The sequence below is a fragment of the Ruditapes philippinarum genome, unplaced genomic scaffold (assembly GCF_026571515.1).
Source record: "Ruditapes philippinarum isolate M1 unplaced genomic scaffold, ASM2657151v2 ctg4778_1_1_1_1, whole genome shotgun sequence".
In the NCBI taxonomy this organism is placed as follows: Eukaryota; Metazoa; Mollusca; class Bivalvia; order Venerida; family Veneridae; genus Ruditapes; species Ruditapes philippinarum.
Genome location: NW_026852824.1, coordinates 55,619 through 71,529, shown reverse-complemented (window position 1 = coordinate 71,529; position 15,911 = coordinate 55,619). Strand labels below are relative to the sequence as shown.

The window sequence follows — 15,911 nt, the reverse complement described above, 5'->3', positions numbered from 1 at the left end:
GTTTTATTTACACCTAAATGACCTGCCATGGGTGTTTCATGAGCCAAGCTTAATATTTCCTGGCGATATGATTTAGGGACCACAATTTGGTGATTAATTGTCCACTTCTCTTCAGCAGGGACATTGGGCGGTCGCCATTTTCTCATTAAAATCCCAATTCTTTTCATAATAACAAACAGGGACTTGTAAAGCTTCATCTTCACTAAAAGCCTTTTGAAAAAAGGACAGAAATCTCAGGATCATTTTGTTGTTCCTGGATAAGCTGTGACCTTGACAGCGTATCATGACCTTGATCTTTAGATCTTTGGTGTAGAAAAGTCAGATATTGAAAAATCTGTCTGTGTTTCAGGCAGAGTAGGAGTAAGAGAAAAATTCATTTCATTATCAAAACACTGACCTATAAAAGTATCAGCTAAGTCAATATCTGAACAAAAATTGTCTTCTTGAATGGCCTTTCTTAGCCATAGCTCAAGTAACTGCACATGAAGGGTAAAGGTCAGGAATTTCCTGCTCAAATGGGGTCAGGTATCTGATCCACGCAAGGAGTGTCAGTTAAAAGTGGATTAACCACTACCTTATCTCCAGCTAAGTCATTACCTAGCAATAAATGAACACCTTTTTAAAGGGTAAGAAAGATCTTTATACTTACAGCCACCGGCCCAGTTACCAAATCTGAGGACAAAATAAATACTATGAAGAGGGACATTAGAAAAACCACCACTCTACACCCCTGAATTTAAGGACACTAGTTCCAGAAAAGAAGTCCTCTCAGAAAAAGGCGAGTGTATCTGCTTTAAAATAAGAGATTTGAGAAGCTCCTGTGTTTTCTTAAAATCTTAATAGGGTAGGTGGGCAAGCATTATCACCGATAAGTGACACGGAAACCTTCCGAAAGGAATGGTTCATAAATCTCCATTATAGAATCAGACTTGGGGGTTCTTTGACCTTCAAAATTTGCATTGTTATTTCAATTACAAAGACTAAGGTAGGTTCAGGACCTTGAAGTGGTTTAAGACCTGTGGGTTTGACCTCAATCCACGTTGGCTTGTTGCCTTTCCTTTTTAAGGTAAAGCAATCAGAAATAAGATGTCCAGTTTCTTGCAATAAAGCATGTAGGACCGAGATATAGGGACTATGAACTTTTATGTTTCATCAGATTGACTTTGGATTTGGGATGTATTTTGACTGACTAGATGAGCCAGATAAAATTACCAGAACTGAACTTGGAAATTAAAATGTGAGGGTGTAGACTTCCCTTTATTTATAAATGAGACTTTGTGGGTTAAAGAATAATCATCAGCTAGACGGGCAGCTTTCTTCTAAAGTTTCTACCTGTTTTTCATCTAAGAAAGATTTAACATCAGAGTGAATACAACGTTTAAAACTCTTCAACTAACATGAGCTGTCTGAACTTTTCATGATTTTTATTTATTTTTCTTAGATAAACACCACCGATCAAAAAAGTTGTTCTTTTTCTCTTGCAAATTCGACATGGGTTTGACCAATTTCTTTCTTAGAATTTCTAAATTTTTGCCTGTAGGCCTCTGGTACTAACTCATAACCTTTCAGAATTAATTCTTTTACATTATCATAATTAGAGCTTTGTTCAACAGTAAGTTGTGTATAGATTTTCACGAGCTTTACCAATTAAGACGCTCTGTAAAAGAAATTCCAGTGCTCTATTGGCCATTTTAAATTTTCAGCAATCTTTTCAAAATGAAGAAAATACTTATCAACTTCTTTTTCTTGGAAAGGTGGAACAAGCCTAATATTTTTAGTGACATCAAATTTTGAATTTATTCTATGTTCAAACTGATTTGCTCTCTCTTTGATTTCTAATTCTCTCATTCTTAATTGAAATTCTCTCTCTTCTCTTTCTTTTTCTAATTTTCTCTTTTCACTTTCTTTTTCAAACTGCCTTTCCCTTTCTTTTTCTTCCCTTTCTTTTTCTAACAGTAACTGCCTTTCTTCCCTTTCTTTTTCTAACAGTAACTGCCTTTCTTCCCTTTCTTTTTCTAACTGCATTTTCTCTAGTTCAAATTTAAATTGAAGTTCAAGCTCTTTTATTTTTTATTTCAGTAATTTCAGAGTGTTTTTTCAACAATGTGAGAAAGTGCGTCTTGTCCAAAAATATCTTCATCCACAAAATAATGAATCAGAAGATTTTTAATTTCTTGTTTACGCATTGAAGATTTAATTTTCTGATAAATTATACTTTTTTGCAAGATCAAGCAAATCAGTTTTCTTAGCCAAATCTAATACCTCCTGGGAAGGTTCAGCTACAAACTTTTCTAAATCAAAAGACATGACTGCTTGCTTGCTGGTTTTTAAACTTTAATATGGTGTGTTTAAAAAAAATTAAGAATTGAAAGGCACACTTAATAGAACAACTATGATATCAACTCAAATGAGTAAATACGGTAATAATAAATGTAAAATAAACGGTAATAATTTCAATAATGTATCCAAAAAAGAAATATTCAAATCCCGGACGAGCCCCCAATTTCTGTTACGAGCCAGGCGTAACGAGAAAGAAAAGCCAGCAACAAACTTGTAACAATAACAAATTTATTACAGAAAAATTATTATTAAAGAAAAATTAAAATAACAAAAAATTATGTGTACAAATACCTGAAGTCCAAATATAAATGTAAAATTCCAATGTCTAGTCTGATCCTGGAATGATCCCTTTTTGAATAGCACAGTTAAATCCAAGTTAAATCCAAGAACACTTTAGAATAAATTCCCACAATAAAATCCACAAGAATAATTTAATCTATTTTGAAATAATCCAAGCTCCAATAAATCACTTAATATCCAAGTTGAATAATACTCCAAATAAATTGATGACTTAAAAGGTAACTGATGACTTAAAAGATCACTAGCTGATGACTTAAGGGGTAATACGAAAGAAAAATGTCTCCTAAATATATTAAGCTAAGAAGTGTCTAGAATAGTCTTTCATTTTCTACAATAATCATAATCTAGCAACTTCAACAATAAAGATCATTCCGGAAATTTCTATCTTAATATAATGCATGAGTTTTCTACAACAGTTAAGAAAGTTCTAGTACATACATGTAGTTTATGTTCTAAAAATAGAACAATGATAATATTGGAAATACAAACTGGTCAGATATAAATTATATTTATGTAATATATTGCATACATAACAAAAGGATTATACAAATTAAGTTGTTTATTTTCAATTTCATTTATAAATGTTAATAAATAAAATAGATTTCCATTGTATTTATATATATCCGCTTCAGAATCATTTTCTTACCACACATGCCATGGACTGTAACTAAAGACCGCGCACATACAACATATACATTCAAATTCTATTTGTTTTTGAAGATTCATTGTTGAAATTATCACATGTAACCTGATAATGAAAGTTTGAAAGTAAAGTTTTTCAATTATCACTTGTTACTTGGTAATTAACCCCCTTCAAAAATAATTAAACTTCAAAGAAATTTAAGCGATGTGTAAAAAATAATCAACAGTTACTTTTATTTCGCATAATATACTGACTCAAACTGTAAAGATTTTTATTGTTTTTTAGCGTTACATTAAAAAAAAATCAGAAATATCTTTCTAAAGGCATTCAAATAAAAAGAATAATTAAAATATACGAGTAAAATAATTAAAATATACGAGTGACATTAAAAAGGCCGGTATTGAGACAGCCACACGAGAGTACTTTACTGTTACGATGATTGTCTACTTCACTGCACCGACATTTGAAAACAGATTTACAAAAAATAATAATAATGATATAAATGATGAAGAAAATTTAAATATCCTATGAAAATGGCAATACATGTATTGACAATATCAGCAATATCTTGTATTTCAAAAAATGAATAAATTTACTTCACGTGTTGAGCGAATTGTAAAGCCCGCAATACATTACCCGTAAAACAATTGTGCGTCAATTAATTTGACTACATAACCAAATGAATCTTAAATATTGCATCTTTGATCAACTGTGAATAACTTCCATCGGCTTCTTTTTTTATTAATTTTGAAATTGAATTTATTATGTTACCGTAAAAATAAATTTCAAATATCTGCTTTTTATATAAAAAATGTAAATTTACCGCGGATTTCGTCAAGTTAATTTCTTAATCGTCGTTGCGGACAGATAGTCTGTATCTTTAAAAAATAAATTCGATATTTGAATTAAACAAGCATTTTCCTTGAAAATAAACTTTAAATTTCAAAAATCGAATAATAAATGGAAAAGCTATATGGTATTTTGTAAAGTAGGTATCCGTTGCGAAAGGGCATTTAAATCGCTTAGCGCCGATAAATTATCGATCGATGTACCTTTATCGGGTGCACGACAAGATATTTAAGCATTTATATAGGGTTAACTGGGAGTGTCCGATCCCTGTAATATAAATCCGTGATATAATTGAATCGGCGTGAACGGTTTGACCCATTCTACAACTTTTTCTTCATACTGTCAAACCATTCCATCGCCCGTCCAAAAATATCTCGATGTCTCTTTGACAAGTCTAATTAGTTGGACTTCAGTACAAGTGATTCCCATGCCAAACAAAAAAGTACTATAAAACTTGTTCGCTGAAGTCCCTTTAGCTATGCCAGGAAGAAGCAGAAGAAAATTAGTAGAAGAAAATATAGTAGTAGTGTTTAACCTTAGCCTCCATCAATATTTAGTAGCTGTTTACCCAAAATTGATACGCAAGCGTCCAGTAATCACCGATGATCAAGCGAACTTTACCCTCTCCAATTTAGATGAGATCTAAGAAGATACTGTAAGTGTATTTGTATCTTATTTGATTTTTTGACCGTTATAAGTTTTAATTCCACCTGTTTATATCACAGGCAATCGGTGCGTGGCTTGGATAGTATACATGTATCGTCGAGTGACCCGTTTTTACGCTGCCCTATTTCGACGCCATTTATATTTTGCCTCATAATTGATATAAGCGGCCGCTTACGTCATTACTGTACTACGCTATAGCAAAAGGGGATTCCTCTAGTTTGTCAGGTAACAATATGTAGTAAGTAAGACACCCAAAGGTAAGATTTAGCATGTTATACCTTTTTTAAGAGATTTTTGTATGATTTCACTAATGCAATTTTGACCCTCACTTTACTATTTCACACAGGCAATCGGTGCGTGGCTTGGATAGTATACATGTACATGACCACGCCCACTTATTTTTTTATAATTTTTTTTTTTTCACTAATAAAATATTTTTTATTCAAAATGTTTTTAAAATATCTATTTTTCAATAAGTCAACAAACGAAAATTGTTTTTAAAAAATTTCATCCATATATAACTATTATATAGTAAAGGTAGAAAGGTTTCGCCAGCGACCTACACCAGGCCTTATGTTACCTCCAGATTCTTTGTTAATTGTTCAACCAATTTTCACCAAATAAAGTGCAATCTACGCAGAAATGATTTTTCTTTCGAAAAATGTACAATATTAGAACAGTTGGTACGACAAAAGATGGAATTTTAAAGCAAAAAATGCACCTTTTTGTCTAGGTCGGCCATTGCAATGACCGAGCCGAAAGTAGACGATTTATGAACATAAATCGATTCTTTTTCTTAATAACAAATAATGTCAGTGCATGCAAACAGTTGAAATAGAAAAAGGCAGCTATAAACTATCGCTTATGGTCCAAAGTTAATCCAAAACGTCTGAGGTACGCACCTTTCAGTAGTTATTTTGCACTAAACTTTTTAAATTTCCCGACATTGTATCATGTATAACAATTCTGATCCGGATATTCAAGGTACGCATGCTCGGTTTCCCGCTGGTACCCAGTTCGCTCAATTTTATTATGCGAAAAGGGGTACGCATCAGATACATCCGGGTCAGCATTTGTATACATGTAATGTCAGGGAATTTAAAAAGTTAGTGCAAATAACTACCGAAAGTGCGTACCTGCAGTTATTAGTTACTAGTTTGTTATTAAGAAAAGATCGATTTTTGTTCAAAATCGTCTACTTTCGACTCGGTCAAGCGATGGCCGACCTAGACAAAAAGTGCATTTTCGCTTTAAAATTCCAGTCTTTTGTCGTACCAACTGCTCTCTAATATTGTACATTTTTCGAAAGAGAAATTCATTTCTGCTTAGATTTGCACTTTATTTGGTGAAAATTGGTTGACAATTAACAAAGATCTGGGAGGTAACATAGGCCTGGTGTAGGTCCGCTGGCGAACCTTTCTACCTTTAACTATATTTATAGTATATATGACGAAATTTTTAAAAAACGAATTTCCTTTGTTGATTTATGAAATAAGAGATTTAAAAAACATTTGAATTGAAAAAGATTTATTAGTGAAATAAAATTATTTATAAAAAAAATAAAGTGGGCGTGGTCACATTGTACATGTATACTATCCAAGCCACGCACCGATTGCCTGTGGTTTACATCATTGTTGCAGGAATCCGCGGTCAGCTCGGCCCTAAAACGTACTCGGCCCCCGCACTAACAAAGTTTGCACATATTACCCTATGCTACGACCGGATGTAAACAATACGTTCGCACAGGGCAATGCTGCCGCCCACAACCAGGTGGTTAAATTCCACCCATTTTATTCGATTAAATTCTAGAACAACCCTACTTTCGGTTTCAATTTTTTGCTGGACAAGGAACAGTTTGAGTCAACGTAAGTGTTAATTTTAATTTCAATGTCTAAAACTTGCCACTACACGGCATAATTTTCATTACATATCCGTATTATCATCGTCATGTGGTAGTTTTTATTCCAGTCGGTCAAAATGACGGTACACATTTACATGTAAACAAACAGATTTAACTTCTCAGACAATTTAAATAAGGAATGGACAACACGGTAAACTCATGTTGCAACGTAATAGTATATTCATAAACCTGTTTAGAGAAAAATTGTCTCCGTGTTCAAATAAATTTCAAAAACGGGAAAAAATCAGTCTTTTATACGATTACCCTGCAACAGAACCTTATTATTCTGATGAATTAAATTGACTTTATAACGCTCGTATACAATTATTTATTGATCGATTTTCATTATATTTATTTTGTAATACCTATCATTCAATATGCAATCAAACAAAACCAAGTTTTCCTACATTCAAGGAAACTGTTAGTTAGGACGAGCTTTCAAAACGAACAGGTAGCAATTTCCAACACGCTTACCGAAACTCCAACATGGCGGCTCATTTGCCTAATTTATTCATAAACGCAGGAGCATAGAACTTTGTTAGTGCCCCGAGTCAGCTCGACCCTATTCCAACTCGGCACGGGTCAACTTGGCCCACTTTTCAATTATTAATATTTAGGTTTGTGTTATCACTATTTATTGTAATTATTGTAATTATTTATAATACACGGATTGACAGTTTCCAAACTAGCAGCAGACAGGCTTTTCTTATCAGTTGAATTGCGAGTAGCCGAGTATAGATAACCGATTGCGTATCTCACTGTATTTCTGACTTGTGGTAGGTTTAACCGTAAATTTAAATACCTTCAGTGTCAAACAAAAACACCTTTTTGTGTCGCCTCTACGGAGTAGTGGCGACATTTTCCGTAGAGGCGACATATAGGGATCACTTCTCCGTCTGTCTGTCCGTCTGTCCGTCCGTCCGTCACAAAACTTGTCCGGACTACTGCTCATAAACTACTGGTGCAATATCATCCAAATTTACAGGAATGATCAGTACCAAGTCTAGTTGTGCATATTGTCAGCATTTTCCGGTTCAGTGATTTTTGTCAGAGTTATGGCCCTTTAATAATTTTTAATTTTAAAGTTTGTCCGGACTACTTCTCTTATACCACTAATGCAATTTCAATGAAACTTTACAGGATTGATCTGTAGCTCAAGTCCTTGCGCATATTGCATGGGTTTTCCGGTTGAATGATTTTTGGCCGAGTTATGGCCCTTTGATAAAAAGGTCTTTTTTTCTGTGTGTTGCCAGATACGCAAAAGCTTGTCCGGACTACTCCTCATAAACTACTGGTGCAATTTTATCCAAACTTTACAGGAATGATCAGTACCAAGTCTAGTTGTGCACTGTCCGTCTGTCTGTCACAAAATTTGTCCCAACATGAAATTGGCCATCATGAGGCGACACATGTGATTACTGATCGCTCTTGTTATAAGATCTATATAAATTTTATCGAATCTGCAAGACAAATAAATAACATTTTTTTTCTAAATATACTTTATTTCGGCAGAAGTACAATTTAAAATTATATAAAAATAAGATATTTCTAATCATTCATTTACCTTAACAACATGCAAAGCAAAGTTAATACGTTATATATATTTTTGTAAAGTGGGCCGAGTTGACCCGTGCCGAGTTGGAATAGGGCCGAGTTGACTCTTTTCCTTGTTGCAGTATAATTGTAAACCTGGAGAAAAGAAAGCCTAAAATCATGACTTAAATCACAGGCGCTTGAAATTCTATCAATCATCGCTGCAGATAAAGTCCATTACAAAATTCCACTCGCTATAAAAAGTGTTATTGTATACAATGCTTGCAATGGATACAGAGTTATAGCTGCATTTCAGAAATTAATAGGGTAAAAGCCTTAGCTGAACAACATCCACTTCCGGATCGGTATGTCTTAATGTTGATACCGGATTAGTCCTATAAATATGACGTCGCTTTGAGATATTTTTGCTTCTGGGCAAAGCAACGTCATATCGAAATTGCTCAAAAACCCATAGCATGTTCCGCCAGAAAATCGGGCGGAACGAAAAACAGTGAAAACAGCGTGTATTTACATAATTTTTGACCTATTTATGAACAAAACTAAAAAATAAATACCTTTTGTCAAAATAATTAAACTGTCACATCCGAAAAATCATGATTAAATCCTCTCATGTATTTCAATTCCTTTTACAGCCGATAAACAAATGGCGGCCGTAAAGTGCGCGAAATCTGATTGGCTAATTCAAATGCAAGCGTTTAACTGAGTCAGAACAATCTAACGGAATATTTTTTTAACGAAATAATTGCCCATGCACCGTTAGTGTGTTCGAATATATTTTTCCGTTCAAAAATTTGGAATCAATCTGTAAAGCACCTTGCTTAACCAGTATGGCTGATAGACAAAAATAGATTGATGTTTATATTTTATTTTAAATTGATAAGTACATCGTTTGAAAGTTTTTGTGTATGATTGAGCATGAAATTGAAAGAAAATATGATAAGCTTTTGAATAAAGCTTGAAAGGCAAGACAATAGACATTTTTTTATTTTTTTTTGATGCTATGCGTTTTTGAGCAATAACTATTAGACGTCAGGCTTGACCGACAAAAACTATAACAAGCCTGTAACGTCTAATATATTGGACTAATACCGGATATGACTCATACGGAATTGGGAGGTTACGTACCACTGCATAAATGTACCATTTTTGGAGGTTACGTACCACTATAGAAATATATAATAAAGTGATAATAAGGGATAAGGTGTGAGTGGGTTTTTTTTTTTCTGGATGCAGGCCTCGACATTAGCGGTGGTCCATTGGTCCGAGACCACCTGATTTTTTCAAGGACCACCTAATTTTACAGGCAACTGGTCCGTTAGACCACTTGAATTTTCCAAATGGTGCAGGGCTCATCTAGGAGAATGGTTATTTGGTCGAAAAACGTGTTCAATAATTGTCATTTTAAACCATTTCTCCGATGTACAGGTATATGTTCATTCATCTCATAAGTTCAAAAAGATCTTAAGACATCCATAACATTTTATTAACTCGCTAACAGTGTAGTTAAAAAAGTAGAATATTATTTTAATAATTAAAGTATAAAATTCATTCAAATGTCTCTTGTACTGCATTGAATTTATAACATTGTATCACTATGGGATATCGGATAAACACATGAATAATGGTGCAAACAAAGGCAAAGGAAAAATTAAATATCTAGTAATCTTTGGCTACTTTTTTAAACGATCAGAGATCCATTTTTAGCTCACCTTGCACAAAGTGCAGGTGAGCTTTTAGGATGGCCAACCAAATGGCGTCCGTCGTCCGTCCACATTTTAAATATTCTAAGGACATCTTCTATGATACCGCAAGGCCAATGTTAATGAAACTTGGCATGAATACTCTTTGTATGAAGCTCTTAATTAAGATTGTTCAAAGAATTTCATTTCATGCAAAACTCTGGTTGCCATGGCAGCCGAAAGAAAAATCTTTAAATATCTTCTTTTAAAGAACCGTAAGAGCTAGAGCTTAGATATTTGGCATGAAACATCTTCTAGTGAATGTCTACCAAGTTTGTTCAAATAAAAGCACTGGGGTCAAAATTGGCCCCGCCCCAGGGGGTCATTGATTTTCCCTATATGCATATAGTAAAAACTTAAAAAATCTTCTTTTAAAGAACCCAAAGAGCTAGAGCTAAGATATTTGACATGAAATATCTTCTAGTGAGTGTCTACCAAGTTTGTTCAAATAAAAGCCCTGGGGTCAAAATTGGCCCCGCCCCGGGGGGTCATTGATTTTCCCTATATGCATATAGTAAAAACTTAAAAAATCTTCTTTTAAAGAACCGTAAGAGCAAGAGCTAAGATATTTAGCATGAAACATCTTCTAATGAGTGTCTACCAAATTTGTTCAAATAAAAGCCCTGAGGTCAAAATTGGCCCTGCCCCAGGGGGTCATAGATTTTCCCTATATGCATATAGTAAAAACTTAAAAAATCTTCTTTTAAAGAACCAAAAGAGTTAGAGCTAAGATATTTAGCATGAAACATGTTCTAATGGTTGTCTACCAAGTTTGTTCAGATAAAAGCCCTAGGATCAAAATTGGCCCCGCCCCGGGGGGTCATTGATTTTCCCTATATGCATTTAGTAAAAACTTAAAAAATCTTCTTTTAAAGAACTCAAAGAGCTAGAGCTAAGATATTTAGCATGAAACATGTTCTAATGGGTGTTTACCAAGTTTGTTCAAATAAAAGCCCTGGGGTCAAAATTGGCCCCGCCCCGGGGGTCATTGAATTTCCCTATATGCATATAGTAATAAATAAAAAAGTTATAAGTTATAATTATGCGAATTTCGTTCTGTAAAAGTCATATCCGTAGCGGACAGAAGTTACCGAAAATGACTAATATTTATTGATTTTTTATGAATTTTTCTTGATACGATGGTTTATAATAAATTTTAAATGATTTTACATGCAAAATATCGTTAATTTGGTCTGGTATTTAAAGTCATACCCCTTCCGAAAGAAACCTCGATAAAAGTAGTTCTTAATTTTGCACTTTTGTCACATTTACATCACTTCTTATTAAAATATTGTTTGCATAGTTGTCAAAAGGTAACTATGCATTTTAAGTTTAAAGAAACATCTCTAAACATGAAAGCATAAAATATGAAAATTACCAGTTCATTGATAAAAGCACCTACGCCTCAAACGTCATATCCATGCATGCGCGTGATAGAATGAATGAATTACAGGGCACTAGGACTTTAAAACATGGAGTCCATGGACTCCCAACCCTGAAAAAGTTGGAGTCCAAAAGCGCGTCACAATTAATGTTTACAGATAAGTCATTCAATGCTCACAATAGCATTACTGATATTTCAAATCTTCAAGAGACTTCTGGCGTTTATAGTTATTCAACTACATATTATAATTATTGTTTTGATGTTAATATTTATTATGAAATTATTTCATTATAATGCATCAACACATGGAAATCGTTTTTTTGTTTTTGTTTTTTTTTCTCACTTTTATACCAAATCAAATTTTATTCTGGTTAAATAAGTCCACTCTAAAGACAAAAAGTTTATATTTGTAAAAAAAGAAACGTAAATGTATATAGGCTGCGTTTAGCGGAATGAATAGGAAAATCTTGTACAGCATCACACAGTGTGTAAGAGATTCATCCAATCAACAGTTATTTTAGCAAATATCTTCAAAAGGGGGCAAATTGAAGATCAATATTTAAAGATTTAATGTTGATTAATTAATAAAGGAACAATTCATTCATATGTTTGGCTTGAAAACTGAGAATTTTTGTGAAATTTTAGGGTTTCTGGCGAACGTGAAATCGCGGATGTTCGGGAAGAATCTAAATATCAAAGAAAAGCTTATGTGTATTTTGGTTTGTTGTTCTGGCATTTCGGCACAATATCTTAAATTCTTAATACTCTTATGGAACGTTTTAGCAAGAATGAAACTAAAGCAAAATTGTGCCTAGAAAATGCCGAAAATATTCGACAATCATTCAAAATTACACTCATTTGTAATTTGAGGAAACAGTCTTTAAACTTGCTGCGTAAGTAGTCGATAGTTATTAGTTTTATCCTTTTGTCGGTAAAATTTGCTTATTTCCAATCAACTGTTGATCAAAGATATAAAATTATCACCTCGTGTTATATCTGGTAATTACATGTACAGCGATTGTATACATAAGTCTGATCAATGATCGGAAGCGTTATTGCTGATTGGCTAATCGCTTCACGGGTAGATGTGCATAGGACCGCCTACCTATAGACTGACACGCGCTGACGTAATTGTGTATATGTGGTTGTAAACAATCGGTAATGTTTATGCGTCCCCAGGCAAAATTAAGCGTACGTGGAATCCTTGCTCTGAAATATTTGCGTCCAGCTGTAATAAACATGGCGTACCGGGACGCCGAAATAAGCGTCCCCGAGAACCCTGAATTATGGCATAAAAAAAGTTGTCAGACTCTTTATAAAAATATGTCCAACATCCAAAATAAATATAAATCAAACAAGTTAACCTTATTTACACTTGAAGTTACACTTGCATATTGTTTTTCTATTTCAAACTGTTTTACAAAACGAGCATATATATACAGTATAATTTATATGGAGCTCCGTAACAAAAATGTAGGTAGTATCACAGCTTTCATTGTAAATGTAAAACAATATATCTACGTGTTAAAACAATTGAATACATTTAATTTATGTGCAGAAAAATGCTTATCTGTAAATGCATATAATTATGCAGACCGTCACTTCCAATTCTACATGTATTCTTATTAACACATTGATATTTAAATGTCTCGGCATGTAAGGGACTCGAACACCTAGCTGACTCTCGGAATACCGTTCTTCCAACTGAGCTATCTGGCCGGTTACACATAATAATCTCCCCTAAATAGTAAACAGTTTTATTCATGCATGTACATACCTTTGGACAGAAAATAATATGCGGTGGCAGATTTGTGCCATGGCATTTATTTGTTTCGTAAGGCAAAAACACAGAAATACAACAAATTAACCACTTTGTCATACTTCCCTGTTTTCACCTGACACCCAGCTAACATTTTAGTATTTTGCCTGGAGGGTTGGCTCTTTCCACAACCTAAAGGTTTAAATCGGTGCGCCTCCATTAAAAACAATAAGACAGGAGATGTCCTTTACATATTAGAACTTATAAAATATGAATTCAGTATATGATATTTTTTAGACCTTATATTTTTCTAGACCTTCTCTTCCCCTTTATTTAAGGACCTGTAATGAAATTGTAGTTAAGATTTCTGTTTGCTGCCCAGTAAAATTCCATCATGGGCCCTGTCACCACCAGAAATGTTCACCAATTTAACTTCAATACTGCACAAGTTCAGAAATATATTTTGAAATATACTTTGCTGTCCCAAAGGTAGACAATTATTGATAATCAATTCACTCAGTAAGGCTGAGCCACCCTTTATAATTTTTCCATAACTCTTTAGACAATAATATAGGTAAAATTATTAGCCATATATGAGCTTATGATTGCATGGGCAGCCAAATAAGCCTTAAGTAAAAAAAGAGTTGACCTGGGATAACCCCAGTGAAGAGTGAAATATGACACTCTGAACACCTACAGGTGCATTTTAAGTTTGGTGTTTATGATCAGTTTTAGCATAAATAGTAATTTAATTTCCCCTGAAACCACAAAAATTTATTTATTTAGAGTCCTGAAATCTGTCAAACCAGGTTTAAATGAATAATTATAAAATTCCTAGCCACAACAACTAGAAAAACAAAGTTTAAGGTATATAAATCTAGTGAAAAAATAATATTTCTATCCATATTCATCATTTCTGGACCTTCATCCATCTGATGAATTTATTCAACTGGTAACTTTTCATCTTATTCTGTTCTATTTGTTAATATAATTTTTGAAATATTTCTTATGTTTATATACAGCTACAGAAAGATGAAAAAAGTATTCATTAATATGGGAGATAACGTCATAACGTTATTACCGAGAGATTACTTTCCCTTGCACCATAACGATTTTAAATGACCTTGGTTGTTTATTGTGTAGTCTATTTATAGATAAATTATTGGAAAAACATGCTGACATAAAATTATGCTAGAAAAACGTCACTGAATGTTTACTTCTGCGCTTATTTTGAAATGGGTAGAAAAGGTTCAGAAATGACCATTGATGTAAAAAATATTGCTGTTTGTATGTATAATGATGGAATGTTAATAGCGGAAATTTCGAGAACTTTACAGAAACCTCACAGTACCATTTCATCTATTTTAAAAAAATTCAAATCATCAGGATCAGTGGAAAATTTACAAAGATCAGGCCGACCTCGATCAGTGACAGACAGAGATTATCGCCATCTTGACAGGACTGTGAAGTGCAATCGTCGGGCTTCATTAGCAGACATAAAGAGTAAATTTAATGATTGGAGAGCAGCGCCAGTTTGTAAGAGAACTGTTCAAAATCATTTACATAAACATGGATTTTCTAAAAGAGTGAGTAAGAAAAGAGTTATTGTGTCAAAGGTGAATAGAGCAAAGCGCCTTTCTTTGTGTAGAGAGAAAAGAAGGTCTAAAGTAGTAGGTGAATGGGATCGTGTGATATTTTCTGATGAAAGTCAAGTTGTAATAGGCAGTTGACAAAGAGTTTTGATATGGAGGAAGCGTGACGAAGGGTATAGACCTGATTTATTGACTCCCGAAATCTTCTAATAACAAGAAGGTTATCAAAGTGATGATATGGGGGTGTGTCACTTGGCATGGTGTTGGTACTCTAGCGAAAGTCAGTGGTAACATTAATGCTCAAAAATACGAGGAAATTTTAGAAGAAAATCTTTGGCCAGTTATTGCTCGTCATTCCCCGATAACTCCTACACTTTTCAGGACGACAACACACCTGTTCATCGTGCACCGCAGTGTCAATCTTTATAAGACCAGAAACGGTATAAAATCCATGTTTGGCCAGCACAATCACCTGATTTAAACATAATTGAAAAATCTGGTTGTACATTAAACGGAAACTTTCAAACAGTACAGTTATCATTAACAGTGAGCAGATATTATTTGACGAAATTTTTCGGATCTGGCAAGAGATTACACCCGCCTATGTTCAGAGCCTGTACAAGTCTATACCACGGAGAATTATGCAGGTTATAAGGTTCAAAGGGCATTTAACTAAGGATTAAGGTTAGTAAACCGAGTTTAAAAGTTAGTTTACTCGTTCAGTTAATGTTAAAATCAAGTTTGAAGTTATGTATGTAAAAGACAGAAAATCCAATATGGCCGCCAAATCACGAATACTTTTTTCATCTTTCTGTAGAATAGTCTGTAATGACTAAGATAGACAGGTAAGAACAAACTATTTAGTAAACATGAGTTACATCCCTTCAAATGGAGAAAAAATGAAACCCCAAAGAAACTGCCATGTCTGACAGACAGCAAAATTATAAAATGCTGCAGGCTCAATTTGATTAGGCCCATTACGAGGAAGTGGTTATAATTGTGGTCAAAAATTAAATGATATCATTTTCAAGGGATGTTTCTGATAAGAATAACTAATTGAACTTGGTTATTATCAATTAATGTTTCTTTGACTTTTATGCCCATGTACATGTATGTGACATATGATATATTAATGACATTGCCCCTGGGGTCATATATTAAGGTTTTCCTTATATGTATATAGTA

The 15,911-nt window shown here is 33.7% G+C and overlaps 1 protein-coding gene across 1 annotated transcript; it reads left to right on the top strand.

The window, feature by feature from the left end:
- The first annotated feature begins 14,369 nt into the window (after positions 1 to 14,369).
- On the top strand, positions 14,370 to 14,864 carry LOC132725490 (uncharacterized). Its single transcript, XM_060710630.1, has one exon. It carries the CDS (start codon positions 14,370 to 14,372, stop codon positions 14,862 to 14,864), a length of 495 nt encoding a protein of 164 aa, XP_060566613.1.
- Positions 14,865 to 15,911: the final 1,047 nt, after the last annotated feature.

Bases quoted from the DNA above. Each gene is read 5' to 3' on its own strand.
- LOC132725490 (XM_060710630.1), top strand. From the start codon at position 14,370: ATGGGTAGAAAAGGTTCAGAAATGACCATTGATGTAAAAAATATTGCT.